This window comes from Psittacula echo (assembly GCF_963264785.1).
Source record: "Psittacula echo genome assembly, chromosome: 10".
NCBI lineage: Eukaryota > Metazoa > Chordata > Aves > Psittaciformes > Psittacidae > Psittacula > Psittacula echo.
In genome coordinates this window covers 11697851-11719445 of record NC_137741.1, presented here as the reverse complement: position 1 = coordinate 11719445, position 21595 = coordinate 11697851, and the positions used below count along the sequence as shown (strand labels likewise).

The 21595-nt window shown below is 39.4% G+C and overlaps 1 protein-coding gene across 1 annotated transcript in view; it reads right to left on the bottom strand.

The window, feature by feature from the left end:
- Nucleotides 1-9978: 9978 nt before the first annotated feature.
- GALK2 (galactokinase 2) overlaps nt 9979-21595 on the bottom strand; it is a gene marked incomplete at its 3' end in the record, with an annotated part of 48756 nt that continues 37139 nt past the window's right edge. The window contains exons 9-10 of the mRNA XM_080626643.1: nt 16348-16549; nt 9979-10186 (exon numbers count right to left, since the gene is read on the bottom strand). Of these exons, the coding sequence (XP_080482769.1) occupies nt 9979-10186; nt 16348-16549 (410 nt within the window). The remainder of the gene's footprint in view (nt 10187-16347; nt 16550-21595) is intronic.

The following is a 21595-nucleotide window of genomic DNA, read 5'->3' as shown; positions in this document are numbered from 1 at the left end:
TTTCTTTTTTTTTTTTTTTAATTTACGCTGCATAAAATGCTGCATTGGTTTTTAAATTCACTCCAGCTTACTCGCAGGTGTTTGTATTCCATGCCAAGGACTTGGGTTATGCCTATTACAGTCTGCAGTTTTCCTGCTTGGAATGGAGAATGGTCTCCTGTATTACTAGATCACTGCCGTCAGTCTTTGTCAGAAATTCTAATCCCTTCTTATACTCCTATCACCATTATGCAGTACAGTGCTTTGGGTTTTGATTTTTTTTTTTTTTTCTGGGGGGGGGAGACTCAGTTTTAAAAAAAAAAAAAGGCATAAATATTTTTTAATAATATGTATGTAAAAGTTCCCTGCCTGTTCTGTTACTGTTTTCAGGCAGTTAATTTGATAATATCCTGTATTGACATTTCTTCCATTTGTACAGTCCTCTTGTATCAGTTCAGATCCAGAATGCAAGTGTGTGCTCTTCAGACTTCTGTGGCCAAAGCCTTTTGGTCTCCTACTATCTAAAGGCACATGAAATAGATAATGCTGTGTCATATTCATGAGTTGTAGGACTAATTGTACTGAAGTTTACAACCAACCATATCCTTTTTGAGCCCCAACCTGTATTGTGTTTAAAATCTTTTTTCTTCAAAACTTTTTGCCTAGGTGGTTTAAACCAGCTGGGGCAGGGAGAAGAATGCATTGCTAAAGTCTCACCCATTTAATTTGTTTCCTTCTTCTGCTATGATCCACAATAGCTGGGACGGTTTTCTCTTTTCTAGACTGAGACAGACCACAGTAATGCAGACAATCTCAGCAAGTGGTTTGCCCAAAAGAGAGAAACTTCGAAATACAGAAAGAAAGATTTGATCGGTCCATCGTCTTGTTATCCTTTAACCTAACACATGATTTAAGATGTCTTAAGTAAGGCTGCACTTCATCTTGGTTACTTTAGTTCTGTTAGATTTTGGGGGAATAAGGCTGAATGAGAAATGTAAATCAAACCTCACAAAAAGTAATGAAACTCCTATCGTATTTGGATTCTAGCTTTGTATATTGACTTGGTTGTATTGTGGCTCTCAACTAGACTCTTCGGATCCAAACATCTATAAATCTTGAAGAAGTTTAGAGTAATTTCTGAATTTGGACATATTTCTGCCTGACAGGTATCTTTCTGAATGTAGGGAGGATTAATTTGTTTTGAAGGACAGATATTCGGAGCCCTTTTTGTTTATATCTTAAAAGGGTTTCAGAAGCTAGTATTTCCTACTTAATTCTGTTCTTTTCCTGATATATGTAAAACTGCTCTAGCTAGGCTGGCTTTGGAGTTCCCCTGCAACATTTTCTGATGGAAATTAGAATTTTGATCTTCTGTATATTGAAGCGTTTGCACACAACACATTAAAGACAAACTAGTTTGCCACTGCCTTTTGATGTAGAATACTCAGCATAGGAACTGACAGCTGATTGATGAGGAAAACTGTCAAATCTCAGCAGCTTTTGTTACAACAGGGCAACTCTTACTCAGTATATTTAAGTGTCAGATTCTGTGTTATAGTAGTTTTAACTTCAGTGGCTTCAACAAGTTTCGCAACATCATATAGAAGAGTGGAAAACTCTTTTTTTCAGCTTTCAGTGTGGTATTTTTATTTGTCATATTGTTTTTATGAACTTTACAAGGAAAAATTGTAAAACTTGTTGTTAGGCTGACTAATGGGATAAAAAGAAAACTTCAGACTTCTTGTGAAACTGATTATGTTTTTCTCAGCAGATTTTAGGTGATTGTTCACATTATGAGCAGAATTCTGTCTAAAAATAAGTTGTGTCCACTTCTTTATGGGTTTATTGAGAACAGAAATTTCCACACCATTCTCCCTTTAATGTGACCACAATGGGTAGTTGTAATTTGTCCATTTATATAAAAAAGAATAAATTAACAAATTAGCTGCCAGGAACTGTTAGTATGTGCGCTTTTGCTGACATGTTTATTGTAATGTGCAATATGCATGATGTTGATTTTCAAAAGTGTTCCTTTTTTTGAGAGTATGAATTATAAATTCATGAATTAGAGAAAGCAAAACTGTAATAAAGCTTAGAAGTTAGAAACACTACATAGCACTCATCTATGTCACTCTTAAAAAACCAGGATGTTGAAATTTTTCATAGTTTGGTTAAAAGCCTAAAACCTATTCATTTTACAGCTAAAACAGGGTGAGATGGATGGTTTTGTGCAATTATATAATGAGCAAAAGGCATCTCATTAACATGTCAGGAAATGTGTAGAGAGAACCTAAAAATGGGCAAATATGTAAATTTCAGTGCACTGCTCAGGCCATTACACAGCATAGAACGTCATAAAATAAACACATAAATTTGTCTAGAGACTTAAAGTATTTTAATGTTTTGTTTTAATGGTATGTATTTCAAAGGAAAGGAATTTGTCTCCAAAAACACATCTAGGAATTAAAGATGGCCCCTAATGAACAGACAAAGGAAATATAAAAAGGAGAAGCCTTTGCAGCCATAAAAGTAGAGGTCAAAATATCATCCCTCTTACAAAATATTTCCTGAAAATAGGCTTGTGGAGCACAAAAGTCAGTTCTGGAAACTCTAGAACTATGAAAGCAAGTCCAGTAGTCGGCACTTTCAAAAAATAAATAAAACCATCAGGCAACAACTGTATGCTAATTGCATTTAAGAAATAAGAGACCACCTACATAGAAATAAAATAAATCTCATTAGTGGAGCTGAAGTTGAGATTCAGACTCCGTTAACTCAGCCCCTTAGGCTTGCTTGACAGAGTTTACAGTCACTGCCACTTTCTTAGTGATGGAACAGAAGTATAAAATGTGCACCAGCATCTCAGTGCCCTGAACTCAGGGGTGCTGCAGGAGTTGATGTGCATTTCTTGGCATAGTCGTGCCCTCACTTTTCAAGGATCTTACCAGATTTTTCTTGCTAAATAAGCACAGCTAAGACAGGGAGAAACAAGGTCACTGACAGAGCATTGTGTACAAGAGGCTGCTAGTTTAGTACACTACGAAGAAATCACACAAATCATTCTATTTTTTTCTGTTAATAAAATTTTATTCATTTAACCATTTAATTTGTTGTACCAAAAATAAGCTTTGTGAAGGCAAACCCTGAAATCTCATAACCAAAAAAGTTAAATATTTCATGAATTTCAGACAAGACAAATTTTGGAGTTTTTCAACAATAGCGAGTGGCCTGTAAGTCATCTGTTGAAGCAGCTTACACTAGCCATGTATTCCCTCTAGAGGAAATACTGAAAATCATTTGCAACAGTGTCCCACTCTCTCCCCGTTTGCCATCATCAGGTTATAGATCTTCAGAAACAAAAGCTGTTCTTGCCTCCTCTCCTTGTTGCAAATGGTATCCTGAAAAGAAATCTTAAAAAATCAAGGCTTGTAAAAGTTCGTCATCTGTTCTGCTGCTGATAGCCCTGGATTGGCTGTAGAAAGCATTGTACAGGAATTTAACTGGATAGAATCTTAGGGTCAATGCCTGACAATAACTGCCTATAAAAACAGCACAATAGGTATTTTTTCCCTTGGTCTTTAACCCTTTATCCTCAAATCTTTCCATTCAGTGTTGGTATTTGGCTCTGATTAAGTTTATATTCTACTGTGAAGCTTTAACTTCATCTGACGGAAGTTCTGTAAATGCTTGCTAGACTCTTTTACTTCTGATTTTAGCTCCTCTTTTCTGTTAGACTTTTAAATTCACCTATGAAAGTTAGAGCTTTACATTTCTAGCATAAAATTAGGTTCAGACCTTCATAAAAAACCCTGATTATTCCTGCAGCTGTTACTGCTGCTTAAAAGTGACTCAGTGAGTTTTTCCTCAAGGACAGGGTCTTCTTGTCTTAATTCTTCTCTAGACAGAAGTCTGGACAGGAAGGGCACAGTTACAAGAAAAGATGTCCACTGGGAGAAAGCCAGCAGAAAACCCTTCAGCATTAGTCAGAACAATTTAATTCTGCTGATAATTGATCAATAGCAACATGAGTAAAAATCCCAATTGTTTTAAGTTGGAACAGCTTAGCCAACAAAAATAAATATATGTATTTGTCACATGAGGGACAGATAAGAAAGCAGAAAACGTAGAACAACACGAGTAAAACCCTCTATTGTATGAAATCTGGCAAAGTAAGGCATTTAATAATAATCCTCAGGAACTGCTGTAAGAGTTTCATACAAACTCGCTTCAGTGTCCTGTCAGAAATTAATTTGAATTAAAACCCCCACCATCCCATACATTTGGCTTGATCCTTTGCTAATAGAACGTATTTTTATTCCCACCCCAAATCACACACAGCTTGGCTGGAAGGGAGACAGCTGCCTGGGCACTGGTGTGTTTCAGTTTGAAGTACATCTAATCTTTACTGAGTTATTTGAGTCTCATGTGGCAGGTGCAGAAAGACATGCTTTTGTGGGGAGAGGGTTTTTATATTTTTTTCCTTTTAATATTAATGTGTAATTTTGGCCAACAGTGCAGTGCTTAGGAGACAACAGCAATTATCAAAATGCATTACACTTAAAATCCAGTAAATATACTAAACCCTTTTGTATAGATCTTCATCCAGTTTGTTACTTCTGCAGAATCATTGCTGTTGGAAAACAATCTCAAACATTTTATAGGTTAATTAATTCTGAAAGCTCCTGAGTGTCTTCTCATCTGATTAGCTTCAATATTTTTTACTCCTGTGTAGATTTTCCATTACTAGATCTTACATTATGACAAATTTGGCATGAGTGCCTTAATTACATCTGAGACTTTGGGTGGATCAGTTTTATGTGCAAACTCTCTCTCAAGGTAACTCCATGTTCTGCTGAACTCGGTGACCAAATCTGCAGAGGATTTAGGGGCTCCAAAAGCTGTTCATTAATTACAGCTTGGTCCTACTACCTTAGTTAGACTGAGTATTGCAGCCCTACTGAAGTATGAGAGATTATGGAAGAGGTTAGGTTCTCTCCACCATCAGCACCTTGCAGATTCTGTCTCCTGGTAAACACGGTGCTGTTGTTGGAGGCTGTGATGTGGTATCTTGCAGAATCTCATAGTTAATTACTTCTGACACAAGTCTAAAAGCAGAGGGCAGAGAATAAGAGATAAGATCAAGAACAGAATTAATCTTTTGTCTCTATTTTATGGGATATTGAATATCAGAAGAGTGCTCAATGAAAAAGCTGGCCAAACTGAAGAGCTGAGGTAGGACAGATGTGACAGCAATATTGCTTGGCAGCACTTTCTCTGCCAGTCTTGTGTGTGCTGGGAAAAATCTGTCAAACAAGGCTGTATCGCAGGGAGTGATTTTCAGTTACAGTTTTATGTTCTCCACTGTGCTCATTTCTACATTGTGGACTAGTCTGTTACCAATAGCTAGCCTTCCATCTCAAAATTAGCATTTAAAATATAATTTCATATGCTGCATGATTCACAAGTTCCACGATGTTGAGCCTTACCAGTCTGTTTTCATGCTATTGTTACTTTGCAGTGTAAGTCCTTTTATAGAGTTCATTTTTCTTGATGAAGCATACAGTCACAAGAATGAGAAACACTAATTCAGTCCTGCCCATAACAGCTATGATTTGCAAAGTATCTTTTTTTAAAAACAACATAGTTTTTGTGAATCTTATTCTGCATCTATCTTTAAGTGTATCTGATTGGGATTTAGGATGCAAATAAACTGTAGTTAGCTGAAGACACAAATCTTTCACTTGACTGGATCTCTAGCAGAGCTGTTGCTCCAACATATCAAAATGTTATTAAAGAGACACATGGACTCAGAGAGGAATTTCAGAAGGTTTATACTGAGCAAGTGCACAGCAGTTACTAAAATAAAAGTTGGCATTCAGATCATATGAATGAGAAACCAGTATTCCTGAAGATGTTATGTAAGTAACTACTATATATTAGGTTGCTATATGTGTATATGTGTGTGTGTGTATGTGCACTGTGTCCAAGACAGCAGATGTCAAATATACAGTAGAGATCCTCTTCTGTCAGGTGAATGGTAAAATTACTCTCATTCTATTCTGGAACATGAGCATGTTCCTGTGTACAAGATACAGTCATAAAGTACAGTGATGAAGACTACATGTCAATGGGATTAAGATAATACAGAGTATAATACGGCACCAGGCGATGTTGCTGCACTTAGATGTCTTACAGTATCTCCATTCCAAATACCTTTTGGAAAGATTTAGAACCCAAACCCATGCACAATAAGATTAAACTCATGATTGAATGACTTATGATCAGACATTATAGTAAGATAAAATCACACCCCACTGATGATAATAGGTCATGCTGACCGGATGCATTGCCTCTGCATATGTTCTGACATTTAATGTTGTTAGTTTTCCAAATATACATGTATGTGCGTGTGCTGCAATGGATGGCTGTAAACTTTTCCGGAGGGATAGGCAAGGAAGGAGAGGCGGTGGGTCTGCACTGTGTATTTTGACATCAGTGGGTGTTTTGATTGTCTGGAGCTCAGTGATGATGACAATAGTATTGAATTATGTGTAAGAATCAAGGGGAAGGCCAACAAGGCAGGTATCATGGTGGAGCTGTTACAGACCACCCAATCAGGGTGAAGAGGCAGATGAAATATTCTAGAAGCAGCTGGGAGAAATCTCTCAGTCGCTAACCCTTGCTCTCATGAGGGACTTCAATTTACCAGCTGCTTGCTGGAAATACAATACAGCAATGAGGAAACAGTCCAGGAGGTTCCTGGAGCATGTCAGAGAACCCCCAGACATTGCTGGCGAGAGAGCCAACTAGGGATGGGACCTGTTGTTTGTGAACAGAGAAGGGCTTGTGGGTGTTGTGATGGTTGGAGGCTGTCTTGGGCATAGCAATCACAAAATGGTAAGAGCTTTTGATTCTCGGAGAAGTAACAAGGGCCCCTCACTCCAAGGAAGGCACTGAGGTGCTGGAGTGCGTTCAGAGGACAGCGAAGCTGGTGAAGGATCTAGAGAACAATTCTCTTGGGCAGCACCTGAGGGAAAACTGGGGGTGTTGAGTCTGGAGAAAGGGAAGCTTAGGTGAGACTTTGTTGCTCTCTACAACTACCTGAAGGAAGGTTGTAGTGAGGTGGGTGTTAGTCTGTTCTCCCAAGTAACAAGTGATAGAAAACAGCCTCAACTTGTGCCAGGGGAGGTTTAGGAAACATTTTTTCACCAAAAGGGCTGTCAAGCATTGGAACAGGCTGCCCAGGGAAGTGGTAGTCACCATCCTTGGAAGTACTGAAGATACATAAAAGATTATGTAGATGTGATGCTTAGGGACATGGTTTAGTTGTGGACTTGGCAGAGCTGGAGTGATGGTTGGGCTTAATGATCTTAAAGGTCTTTTCCAACCTAAACGATGCTATCTATGGTTCTATGTACCAATTAGCATTATTTTAGCTACAGAAGAGATTTTGAAAATATAGTTAGAAAAAGCTATTAAAAATAAAGATCTGGAAAGACTAACTCAGGAAATATGCTTAGGAGTTGCTGCTTTATACACGCAAGTTTTCATCCAAACCAAGATCATCTTGCTTTAGTGTTAGGAGTACTACTAATACCCTTGCTGCTTACCTTACACACTGTTGGTATATTTTTTTCATGCTCTGATTGTCAGGGGGTTTTACCGTTATGTAGAAAACTTCTTCAAAGGTTTAAAAAGCCAACAAAAAAACCCCAAACACAGATTCATTAAATTGAGGCAATACAACAGACATTGAAGGCATTGAAGCAATAAAAAAGGAAAGAAATTAATCAGAAGTTTTCTGGTTAAAGAAATTAATGAGAAGAAAGAAATTAATCAGAATGTTCTGTATGATTCTTTTATACTGTGCCAGTTTTCTGTTTTCCTTTGTTTATGAGAATATCTATTTATAACATTCATTGACAGAAAAATTCTGAAAGATGCTGCAGCCTGCATGTGCTGGGGAAGATTCCATGGCTGTGTTGTGATGATAAACAGGAACTCAATTAAGCTGAAGATTATATTTAATAAGGCCATTTGTAACAAAACTATGGCATTATTTTACTTAAAATTTTGGTTTTAAAAAGCCTTGTTTTTCTTGGAGATTCTTGAAAATATTTACTTCTTGTTGTTTGATTTTGTTAGAGTTCTATGATTACAGGTTCAGTTGAACTTACTTATCTACTATACATTACAAAAGGGTTACAAAAAGTTCAATTTCCACAGATAGCAATAATGAATGATTTGAGAGTAAACCTTCCTGTAATTGCACCTCTTGTTCTTAACTGTCTTGCTTATCCCTTGCTTTCACGTTCTCAAATGCACCCTTTAACTGTCCTCCCTCCAAATCCTTTTCATCTTTCCTTGTGTCTATGCCTAGACTCTATACTTTTCTTCTCCTGAGGACTTGATTTGCTTATATCTACAGCACTCACTGTTCCGCTTTTCCTGGCTGTCAGACAACAGGAATCTTCTCTAGTGATAGTGTTACCATTACATGTCCTCTCTGAGGTTCCTGAAAAGATCTGGCAGTTTGTGTTGGCTGTTGTTCATCTGCTGTGCTCAGATTTGGCAGAGTCCTCTTGCAGAATTAGTAGCCTCTAAGAATTTGGTTTTGGCCGGAATTAGCATGGGTAATGTACAGAAGATCTCTGCTGAGAGATCTCTAATTTGATGCAGACTTCTGAACATTAGCTTGTGCTTAGCATCGCAAAAATGTGCAGAGGGACAAATCTTGCTGTGTCTTTAATGACTGCAAGGGTTATGACACACACACAACTTCTCTTTGGTTTTCATGTTGGATATCAGAGAAGTAGAAGTTGGTTGGCTGTGGGAGAGGGCACAGGTCCCTAAACTTCCCCTTGGAAACAGGGTTTGGGCATCGTTGGGTATCTTGAGGTACAGTCACCTTTCTGTAATCACCATCATTCCTCCTGCCAAAGAGATGTGTCATGAATTGCAGGCACTGCACTTCAGTGCTCTGCAGCTACAATCTTGAGATTCAGGAGTGTAAAGTGGGAGTGAGACAGGAGCTTGTCAGTAACATATCAGTGACATTTGCTCTTGGTCTTGCCTATTTACTTTTGCTTGGTACAACTGAATTATCTCCTTAATTATTCCTTATTGATTTTAGTTGCTTCTTTACATCCTCAGTGGGTTATATTAGTCCTTTGTAAGTTCTTCATGCAAATGCAAATGCTCTACCCTGTAGAAGAACAGCTAGGGCTCAACCATCAGAATACTGTGTCTGGAGAACTCAAAACCAAACTCCGCCTCATTATTTGTTCATTCACTTAGGGGAATATGTTCTCATACTGCACAGCTCACAGCATTTGTTTTTGTTGAAACTTTCATAACAAGTCACCCTTGCACAAAGATACGTCAGACATGTAGCTGGAAGGAAAGTTTTCTTGCTTAGAATAATGTATTCCTAATGTTTTCTTTGGCCTGTAGGTGTTCCTCCAATATTATAATTAATTGCAACATTAATAATCCTATTTGAGGAGAGTATAAAACTTCTCATGTTTAGCAAAGTCCTCCCAGTTTTTTGAATGCTTCAGTTTAATCTTCCATTTTTACAGGCCTCTGAACAAAAGAATACCCAGCACCCAAAGAGAATTAGCACTGCATAGGCCTGCAGGCGTTGCAGGCTTCCTACCCTGCAATGAAAAAGCTCATTGCTCCCCCTAGTCTTACTTTTATGAGAGTAAATGGAGGAGAAGAGATCCACTGTAACCAAGTATCATCTTTATTTCAGTTTCAGTTTTCCTTATCAATAGGTTTTGGTAAATCAATGTTTATACTGAAAGATATTTTTAGTATGGAAGAAAAAAAGACTTCATAATCAAAGAGTGTTTGTTTAATCGCTTCTTCAGGAATATATTTTGATAATAGCAACTGCTCATTACAATAAAAACCAGCAAAAGCATTCATTTGCTGTGGCATGGGAAGTACTGCCAGTTCCAAATGCCCTACATACTTTCAGAGTTTCTATGTTCTTCAGGCCTCAACAAAAACCAAAGCTCCTCTTCCAGGTTTGGTGGCAAACAGGCTGTTTTTCTCCAGTGCTAACCTTTGGACATCACTTTGGTAATAAGCTTTTTTTACATCTTTTAGGAAAGTGTTCAGCTTGTCAGTAGGCACCATTGACACAGTACAGCCACCCCATCCAGCTCCAGTCAGACGTGACCCAATGGCCCCAAATTGCCTAAAATGAAATAACAAAAAGAAAAAAGATCATGTAAAATAAACCATAAAGGGGTAATTTGTCATATAGAAAACTCCTATAGGAAACGTGAATACTTAAAACACATCTACATCATCTGATTTTTCTGAAGTATACTTGTTTGTATGTGACATTACAGCAATTTGAAGTTACCATTTTGGAGGAAAAAAACTGTACTATCATCACTAGTAATTTCTGTCAATTCTGAGAGTCACCCTCTTTTATAATGCTTCAGCATCAGCTATTTGGAGGATCACAGCACAGCCAAGATGAAGAAAGCAGGAGAAGAAAGGAATTGCGTTAGCAACATTCATAAGACATCAGAAGTGAAAACAGAAATACATGACAAAAATAACAAAAGAGGGTTCATAAACTAATTGCACAGGATGTAGGCATGCAAGCCATTTTCTAATGTGGCAAAGACAAATAGCTCTATTCTTCCAGGACAGATCTAAAACACGCTGAAGATTCACAGGCTTCCGCAAGGCTGCCGAGCGTGCCAGTCAAGAAAAGGAGAGTTCAGAAACCCTTCAAAAGTCCTGCAGAGCCACTGCACTCAAACATCTGTTCATGCCCAATGGACAGAGCTGGGCATCTGTCCTCCAAAGGAACTTCATGAACTTCACAGATTTACAGCAGTAGAGGTAAAACAAGAGTTCAGATCCAAAAGAAAAGAAATGCTGTTACTGAGGAGGGTGAATAGAAAGAACAATGACAAATAAATGACATCCAAAATATAAACCATTCCCAGCCTGAAGATACTGGCCTGCTAGAAGTGTTCTACAGCAAACCCCACACCATTACTCTGCAATATTCAAGTACCCCCTCATTAGAATGTAGTGGAATTTCATTAGTTTGCTTATCGGTGTTCCTGATCTTTACCTAGGTAAGAAAAAGTAGGAAAATACCGTGTAATAACCTTCTTTGGGGCTTTTCTAACTGAGTCAGAACAGGATGACTTAGAAAACTCATTTAAAACCTTATTTGCAGGACAGATCTAATCTGATTTGCAAACAGATACTTTTGATACATTTCCAATAGCCAGGCACGGAGATTTACCAGTCCTCAAATGTGTTAGAGGGGAGACAGCATCATTTGAGTAACGCTGGAAAATGACAGCTCATTCTGAATAGGCTGTGGTGGTTTTTCATATGTGCATTTTATGTTAAATGAATCTGGTATACTGCTGGGTTAATAGAGGTTTAGGTCGTATTTCAAGCAAGTACTTGCATATGTGTTTGATTCTCAACATGCTTGCATCTCTTCTTGAACAGAAACACTTTCTTCAGTGTGTCTGTGTGGTGCCACCCTTCATATTGACTCGATTTTATGTTCATTCTTTATTTCCTGTTGGTGTTTTATTTTACTTATTGTTATTCCTGTAAGCCACTCATCCTCTGATGCAATTTTTGTAGTTTCTGGTCAATGGAGCAACCTCCTAAAATGTGCAGGACCCAATTCAGTCTCGATTGCAATCAATAGGGAAATTCCCATCAACCTCATAAGGCCCAATCCACTTTTCAGAGTCAGCTGAATCAACTCTCTGTACTCACTTGGTCTGTTACCTCAATCAGAACTTTGTATTGCAGATAATGTCTGGCTTTTATTTTGGTAGGCAACTGAAATCCCTTCAGAATTTTTCTGAACCTTTTATTGATTTCATAATTCTCTGTGGTCATGCTCATGCCTCATTTTTACTGAGTCATTTTAAAATACTTAGCTGAAATAAAGCATAATGTAGACAGAAAATATGCCTGTCTCAGAGCTGAAGTCAGTGTGTTTCAAAATACTGTGGCTAACAGTTTCAAATGTGGGGATGTGATTAGACACTTGGGGCTTAATGCCGAGGAACTTGTTTTGATGGGCAGTGCTGCAACATCTGAAACCCAGGTACCTGATACGACACGAGTTCAGAAGGGAGCACTTCATTCCACATCAAGTGGAGATGCGGTTCATGGGTGCGATGTTAAACATCGAACACAAGGAAGTTAACTTTGGAACAGGCCTGAAATTCTCTTTCAAGTCTTCATCAGTTCAGTCCTACGCTAGACCCCTCTGGTGAAGTGGGATTTGTAGCCAGACACTCTTCTTGTGCACTGGCATGCAAATCATGTGTTTATGAAGAGGAATATGAACAGACAATGATCTCGTGGATGGAGTGCTCCTCCACACAGCAGATGATGTGGATTTAACGTGTGGGGAAGTGCCCCGTGCACTGCCTGGGCTGTGCTGCAGCCGTCAGGACAGGTAACGGAGGGACAGTCAGAGCACGTGAGGAAGAGAACATGTCTGTAGCCCAACAGTCTGAGGCACTCAACTCCCAGTATTCACTGGATAAACAGAGAATTATCTTACAAGGAAAGGGGTGTGGTGTGTAAATGCCAGTAACTACATGAGTACTGCAGCAAATACATGGGGGTGGGGGTGGGGGGGGTGGGGGAATTAGTCTATTTTGTAGCTTAGTATGCATTTGAATAGCACCTTTGAGCCTTTCTGGCTCTGAAAGAGCTGCCAGCTTCTTTCTGTAGGGTGTTCTGTTTGTTTTGTTGAATTTTCACACTGTGCCATGAATGCACATGAATTGCAGCACTAGGAGAATTACCAGTGGTAACAGCCTTGATAAAACGCAGAGGTGTTTTGGCTACCATAAGGCACTTGATGTAACGTAAAAATTGTATCATTTAGCCAAATCCTCTCTGATCACTTCTGTCTTCAAGTGCAAGGGGGTGGCTGGTAAGACCAAAATTATCAGGATTTATACCACCAAAAGATGGAGAATAAGAGAATGAAAGTAAGTTATCTGCGGCACTTGCGGATTCTGAGGGATTTTCGGAAGTACCTACTGAGCTCAGGAGCTCAGAGCCAAGTTTTTGTTCTTATTTGTTTTGTAAATTTTCTGTGTTGCTTACTTTAAAAGTCTTAACAGGTAAACCAGCTTTTAACAGCATGACATAGGTTAGAGAAAGTACAAGTCTTCTGTCTTTGCAAAAGGGAAAAAAGCAACTGACCAGCTCGTGGTTACAGTTTTCAGCACTACAAACCACAGCAAGTATGGATCCCTTTCTCTCTTGGCAGAAGTTGTAGAGTAAGACATAAAGATCTAGGCAAAACAGAAAACATCTGGATATGCAGATTATTCTTCACAGTTTAAACCTTGTAAGGAGAGAGCAGCAGTAGACTCAGGCAGTTCTGTGGAATGTATTTTTGGAAAGGCTTTTTAAAGTTACAGGGCAGCTGTACAGTATCGTAAGTAAAGAATGTAATTTATGTAGTTCCTGGCCATTTCTATAATCACATCAGCCAAGCCTTCCTAGAGTGACTAGTGATTTTATGTCCTTTTTTTAATGTACAACTTGAGAAAAATTAAGGCTTTTTTCAATAGTTTCCAAAAGTTAGATTCTGGCTTTAGCTGCATTCATCTAGAACAGCGATACACTTTTAGAGATTTAATCACAGAATAGTTAGGGTTGGAAAGGACCTTAAGATGATAATTACAGAATCAGAAAAGCGCTGAAGAGTATCAAAATTCTAAAGGAGAAATATAAATTTCTGTGGAAATTCTCTTGGTGGAATAAGCCTAAATTATAATGAACAAATAATTTACTTGTTTCTGTGCAATGAATGTAATAAAAAAAATCCCAGATTAAGTAATTTTAATATGCCAGTTAGAAATCATTTCACACAAATGACACTGCTGTGGTGCTTAGCTATGCTCATCATACTAGCTGTGGGCTCTTCTGCTGGTAAGTTACAAATCTGATGTAACATGGGCTCACACATAAATTTTTTTCCTTCACTATTTTGGTCCCTGGAACTGAAATGCTCCGATTAATTTTAATTTAATTTGGTAAAATCCTAACTGTGTACTCCTTTCCTTTGGGTTCTGTGGCTGGGTCTATGCTACTGCCTGCAAGCCAGTGTCACGATACCCGAGCTAGCTCTGAGAGCAGCAGCTGTCTAGCCGTGAAAGCACAGAGCTCAGCAGAAATGAGAAACAGAGAATTTCCATCTCCGTGCTGAGCTTCATGCTGCAATAGGCAGTTGCTAGCATCCATGGTAGTTTTATTTCAGTGTTGCACAGGTAACTCCACACTGCAGTGCCGATCTTACCAGTTTCCCCCTTCTTCACTTGTTTTTCCTGATTTGGAACAGGATAGTTTTCTCCCAGCATATCTGAGAACAGCCCCCATCAATGTGATTCAAGCTGGATACCCTGTGTGAAGACACTTAAAACGGCTAGTTACTTCTGCAAAGGTCAGTCACCAGGCGCTATTGACTGACAACACCCAACACTGGTAGTTACTGTACCTAAAAATAACGCAGATGGGAAGTTTTAGGGCTCTTCATCTGTCAGTAGTGTTACAGAACAGGCAGTGCTGATACCTTGCACTGGATCAAGAATTTGTAGCCCAATATTTTTGATAATTCACTGGACTATAGTTTCTATCTTCAGCTGAGGCTCTGGGGACAGTTCTCACTTCTCACACATAGTGAGGAGCTGGGATGACCATGGTGGAATTGCCCTGTTGAGTGACCATCATATTCTGCTATGTGATCATTATGTGATACAATAAACTGAACATAGCCTGTGAGTTACCTATGGGATTGGTTCCCAAGAGAAGGAACAAAACCTGTATTGCTAAATTACTATCAGGCTGTCCAATGGCTATCAGAGCTCCTCTGTCTGTTATCATAGAATCAGCATGTGTATGCCATATGCAAAATAATCTGTGGATGTCCAAAAGTCTCCTGTTTGGATTTTAAGTTTGTAGATTTCTGGCTCAGAGGCCCTTCTGTCTTGCCTGCTGAAGAAATGAGACTGACTTAAATAATCATCTGTATCATACTCTTATCAATTTACAAACCTGGTAAATGGGTGTTACAGCTTACAAAATCCATAGGATTATAGAAGTAAGAAAGCACATGGCAAATGGCATGATTGTTAAATTCCTATTTTCATAATAATCTAGACTTAGTTTAAAAAAAAGAAAAGCCAGTTGCTGGTAAAGAACGAGTATTTTGTAACTTTCATTTTCACGGGGTAAGGTATTCATTTTCTTCAGCTTCAACTCAAAACAGTTTCTGTTTTTGTCAAGACTGAAAGATAGAGGATGGGATATTTGCTTTTAAAAGACAGTGAAACAATGTTTTCTGACCTCAGGCCTGAAAATACTTCTGGCACCCTGTGTTTCCCTTCTGGCAGGGCAGTAATGCTATTGCTTGGGGCAGAGCTTCCTAAACTAAGTGCACTCTTCTCCAAGGAGAAGCAGGAACTGTAGCAGATGAGGAGCTACACACAACCACTTGTGTGTCTTCGAGCTCACCTCATGCCATTTCCCAAACTCAGTTGATTCTGGCTAGAGGATATGAAACTGGGGAGGAATACAGGCAGAAGAGAAGGGAGAAAATGACACCCAGTGAATGTGTTTGGGAGTTTAGAGGGCTTGTTTTGCTACAGAGTTAAGGTTTGAACAGAGTTAAGGTACAAACAGAGCAAGGTAAAAGAATGACGTCTGTGCAGAGACGGAGGCTGAATAATGTGGGGAAAGCTCAGACACACAATGTGGAAAGGAGAAGTAGAGTGTTGGCCATTACAACAGCTCACACACCTTTTGAATGGTAAAATACTGTGCAACCTGATACCCTGGACAGCGTGTGTTTCTAATAGAAAAAAAATGCAATAGCATTTCACAATATGCCATTAGGAGTTCGAGGCAACCTCAGAATGTGTAACAGTTTCTGCTGTTCCCATGGTGATAGTTCTGAAATGGTTAAGAAATACCCCGAAAGTACCAGTGTTCAAATAGAACAACTAAGATAATGTTTTAAGAAAACCAGTCATGACTTCTACAACTTAAAAAAAAAGAAGAGCCAACAGTCTAACGTAACACTTGTGACGATGCGTCAGCCCAAAAGCAGAGTCTGTAATAAAGCCATAAACTGCAGCTTTCATCTGAAAATATTACACACATGTCAGTAGGGAAACAATTGACCATGTAATGTCCCTGCAGGAGATTAATTTTGTAATAAGAGACAAGAATACTTTCATTTTAAAATTGCAATAGCCAGCAATGTCATATTTTCTCATCAGTTCAAACAATATTCTCAATAGGCGATGACTCTTCCTTGTGGTCAGAACTTACAGGCAGATGTCTACCAGGCGATCCAGTTCAGGACAGCTGCACTCATACATCTCCCTGCAGCTGATATAGCTCTGGTTCATTAATTCTCCCAGCAGCTGGAGCGCATTGGCAGGTGCTTCGCTGCATATCTTCTTGAATTCCAGCACTCTCGCAGCCTCGCTGTACACATGCTTTGCACGCTGGTACAACTTAAACGTGGAAACTACGCAAAATGAAAACACAAAGTATCACAGTTATTCGTTAATATTAACTACAAAAGGAACATACAAAAGCATAGCAGAATTGTGGTTTTTTAGTAATTCATATTCTATATTAGAACACTCTGGGCTGCAAAAGCTCACCTACATCTTCTTTCAAAGCCCTAATAAAACAGTATTTAGAGGTCATCTAAATACAATGTACACATTTTTTTTCATGTTCAAAACTTCATGCACATGCTTGGGTTACTTGCTGTATCATCAAAGAGACTCATTCTCTCCTTTGACTTTGCAGAGGCAAGCCACAAGTTCGAGTTAGCAGCGCCATGCACTAGAGCATTAATCTAAAGCTTTCAGGTTTCCAAATACCAGCAAAACTGAGTCATGAGAACACCAGAAAGGCCCCCAGCACCAGGGTGCTGTGTGTGACTGCTCCACCCAAGTCCACATCAATTATCTAACTGTGCCAATGGACCTTTTCTTGAAAAATCAACCACCAAACCACAGAAACATCAAACACTTCTTTGTTTGTTTCTTGAAGCCGAGGTTAACAAAACTGCTATTATCCCTGTTTCCTGGTGCATTCATAAGGAAGCCCTCTCAAATACTTTCACAATGATGCAGGCTCACCCTGACTGTAAATAATACTAGATTGGAGGTACAGTGCAGAGCACAGGTGCTTTCAGTTTGGTTTTCAGGGTTTACTTTTGGTGTGTATTACCAGCCGGAGTGTCAGTGCTGCCTGTGTGGAGGTGAAGAGATGTTGAGCCCACACAGGTATTGCTTAGTATTTACCTGCTGAGATCAAATGCTAGTGCAAGGATTTGGGCAAAAATACTTCAGTTGTGCCGTGAAAAAGCAATTCATCTGGGAAGAGTGACTGGGGGGGTACCATAGGGTGTGCCTGAACCTGCATGGCTGTCAGGGTAGATGCCCCTCTACCAAACCACTGTTCAACAGTGGGAAGGGGATGGCTGTAGTTAAAGGCTCCTCAAGCTACTCCTATTTACAGGAGGGTTTGGTTTGTGACTAATACCCAAGAATTGATGTGCCTTTCCCAAGCTCGTGTTGCAGTTCATTGTTTATGTTCTCCCAATATAGTTCTGTTTGGTTTAGTACCATGGCTGCTATTGAGGAAGTATTGTTCACCAGGAGCATGTGTGACATAATTTAATTCATGATTAAATTGGTTTGCTTGAGCTTTTGGGGCGGTAAATATTAGATAAGAGCACTTTATTCTCTATGGGGGGGGGGGGGCACCCACTGCAGTATGTTGCCTTATTTCATCACAGCACGCTCTTGTTAGAGCACCTCAGAGCATCTCTCATTTTCTTTCTACACGCAAATTCTCCTTTACGGCAAGGTTTCCCTCCTCATTTCAGTTTCTGGTCTCTTTTGCTTTCTAAAATGGCTGATGAAACACTCACATAGAGGTAAAAGAAGAGAGACACGCCCTGTATTCAAAACAGAGCTCATGATCTGACCCAGACACATGGAGTTCCTACTTGATTGCTCTGTGGAGACAGCCAAGTTCTGGAACCACTTCTGATGACTTCAGCAATCTACAATTGCAAGTGTATGCAGAAATTTTCCTTGAAAGACTGGAAATAAAACTGTGTCCAGTACCAAGTCTCTCATATGTGTACTCCAGACTGCAACCCAAAAACTAAAACTTCATCAGCACCTGTATAATCCCTTTTTATTTCTCCATTATCAAGTGTAAATCACAACTTTAAATGCCAAAAATACAGTGCTGAGACACAAGCAGTCTAAAATGATAAACACTGAACATAGCAGTGTTCTGCTACTGGTGATATTTATTTTGTAATCTGATACAGCCTGCTACTGAGAAGCCCTGTGTTGCTGTCTTTGAGCAGGCCTTCTGAATGCATTTCAAACTAGGACAGAAAAGAGAAAACTGAGTGCCCTCAAGAAACATCGCCTTGAGAGTATCCACAGGAAGAGCAGACTTTGGTTCCCATTTTTAGAGGTCTGTTTTACTCCACTGGATGTGTTGCTGCTGCAGTCACTTGCACTGTTTTGCAGAGTGCTGCCTTGCTATTTTTGAATGTTGAAGAAAGGCAGCTTGGCCTATTTTTAAGGATGGTTTCTCTTTAAATTTTCTTTTCTTATAAGCCATTGTTTTAGAGCAAGGAGATTTCTAAATGTGCATTCGTTTAGGGAATATCTAACATTGCGTGAGAGATTGCCATAGCTCACACTCTCTTGTAAATCACCATTGAACAGTAGTAACCCAAAGAATGAACTGAAAACATGTCTGGTTTCAATTGTCAGGCAACAGACTTGCCAAAGGCTGTGATTGATTCGGAGACCACCCTTTGGTAAAGCAATGCTCCACTGGCCAGATTACCTTAAAAACTGCTGGGGTTGTGTTGTGCTTGTCATGCTGGGAATTGGCAACCCAAATGGGCACTCCAGTGACTGGCTGCCAGCCAGAAGATCTGAGCTGTGTCCTTGATGACACTAGCTCCCTGGAGAGCACCTTGTGGAGGGAAGAACATGCTACCTTGACACTGGCTTTCTCTGGCTACCAAAGCAATCCCTTCATGCAATTCTCGAGCAAGAAAGTGCGGCTGTACTTTATTTCCAGACTCCTTTGTGGGTGTTCACTGAATCTGTATCAGTTAAAGGCTGGTATCGTTACCTTAGCTATTGGTTGGTTATCAGCTGTGTATTATTTCAGGAAATTCCATTTGTGTTTAAAAAGCCTTTTTTATAGCTTGCTTTTCCCCTCTGGCAGTACACTCTTCAAGCAAAATTACTGTCAGGACAGCAAACACCTCTGTACTCTATCAGTACTATTCTAAAATAATGAAATGGTTCACATGTTTTTGGCTTTCAATGCTTAAATGTCTCTGGTAATAGAAAACCTTCTTGTATCTCTTCTGTTTGGATGGGAAGTCCAACTAACCATCTATATAAAACCAGCTATATAAAAGATAGCATTGTATTTCCAAGAATTACACCTATTTTGGAATCTCCTTGCTACATCACAGCCTGTATATTAGTTCCACTTAAGTAAAATCTGAACTAACAGGACATGCCAAAGAGCATACAATTAAAAAGGACCGAATTCTTAAGCCATACTTTGTCACAGTTAAAAGAAACAAAACCAAAGTGCACACAACTGATTAGTTTATATCTGAGCTAGGGCGAGAGTGCACTGAAAGAGGAAAACCGAAGCCCTCAAAGTAAACTTTCCAGTGTTGCACAGGACTGGATTATATGGTCTCACCCTCTGTGGTATTCAAAGGAGAGCAAAAAAGCAGGGTGTAGGGAACTAATGCCAGATTCTTAAAAGCGTGTCAATCCTTAAATCTATTTAGTGTATGGAAATTAGGTACTTAATCTGTCTGAAAATGTGAGTTGAAGAATGGTCTGGGTTGGAAGGGATCTTAGAGATCATCTAGTTCCAACTCCCTGCCATGGGCACCTGGGGGTTGAAACTTTGGTTTCACTAGACCAGGTTGCTCCAAGCCCTGTCCAACCTGGCCTTGAATACTGCCAGAGATGGGGTAGCCACAGCTTCCCTGGGCAATAAATATACTTTCCTAATCCAGTAAACTCTAAAGGCTTGGTTTCTCCCACTTAAATTTATTTCTGAATTAGGGGATATAGGTACCCTCAAATCCATCTTCTGTCAGTGAAAAGGGCAGATTAGGGAACCACTTATCCCTCATGAGACCTAGATTGCCCTGTGGTACCCATCTCTCTGGTGATTAGAGAGGAACCTAAAAGTTCTGGTGTAATGAAAGTAGCTGGCTGCCACACTGAGGTAAGCAAGAGCAGTTGTTCTAGGGCATGTCCAAAGTATCGTTTCCTCTCTAAGTGGATCCATGTGATACCCAGTGGAGGTGCTCTGCTTGTTTAAAATGATGTAGTGCCATTTGGACTCATGGAGAGTTGTATTGGCTAGGATCTGGTCTCTGACCAGAATCATGCTCTCAAAAACTGTTCTTTGAAAATCATTATGCATTTCCTCCCTGCCATGTTCTGCAGAGCTCACTGCCATGCAGGAATGAACCCTTTAACTTTAGACCTAGACACACACAGTCAGAATCTCAGGTCTCTTTTGTCCCCTCCCCAAAAGAAGGTAGGGAGATAGGAATTTATTTTGTATGGTATCGGCTGCACACAGAAAAAGTCTCTTGTGTACTCAAGTGATGGTGAGTAACACCGTTTATGGATTGAAACAGATACAGATCAGAAGAAATTAAAGTCAACCTGAAAAGTCAAAATGAGACCAAAGAAAATTTTGAAGACAAGAAATTCTGTACCTGGGCCTGCTCTTACTGACATTATATCACTAGGTTTTAACATGTTTCACCTGTATTCAGGAGCATCTAATTCACCTTCCAGGTCACAGCCTCAATAACTGTGTTTCTGAAGTCTCAAAGAGGACACAATGAATCTTCTACAAGGAATCTCCTCCACTGTTAAGTGCTTTGTATTACCAGTTCTCACCTATTTTTCAGAGCATGTCAGTAACCCTTGCTGACCCTTTGCCTAGCTTTGCTCTTCTGCAGAGGGTCTGTAATGTCATCCACAAACAGGTAGATTCAGTTCACTTACAAACCACCACATGCCCTTGAAAGAAACAGTGACATTTTCTAGTGCACAAATAGCTCACACTGCAGCAAGAGCTTTCCAAGTTGCTAAGATACAGCAGACTAACATTAATGAAAGTTTGTCCAAATTCCATATAAAAATCTCTCAAAACCAAACAAAAATCCTGGGCCATTAGTCCCAAGTAACTGTGGGTTAATTAAATATTACAGAAAAGTTTTACTGTGGGTTTTCTAATGTATGGTCATATTTTTAATTTTAGCTTCACAAAAAATGTGCAAACCTGTCCACTCCATTTACAGGGACTTTTTTCTTTATAATTAAGCATTGTGGCTTCTCAGCAACTCATACTATTTGTTACAACTTCAACTTCAGCAGATTCCTTTCCTTAGAGGCTTCCTGTACAATTCTATCTGACCTTTAGCTAAAGACCAACCTCTTCAGGCTATATAATTTTTTTCTAG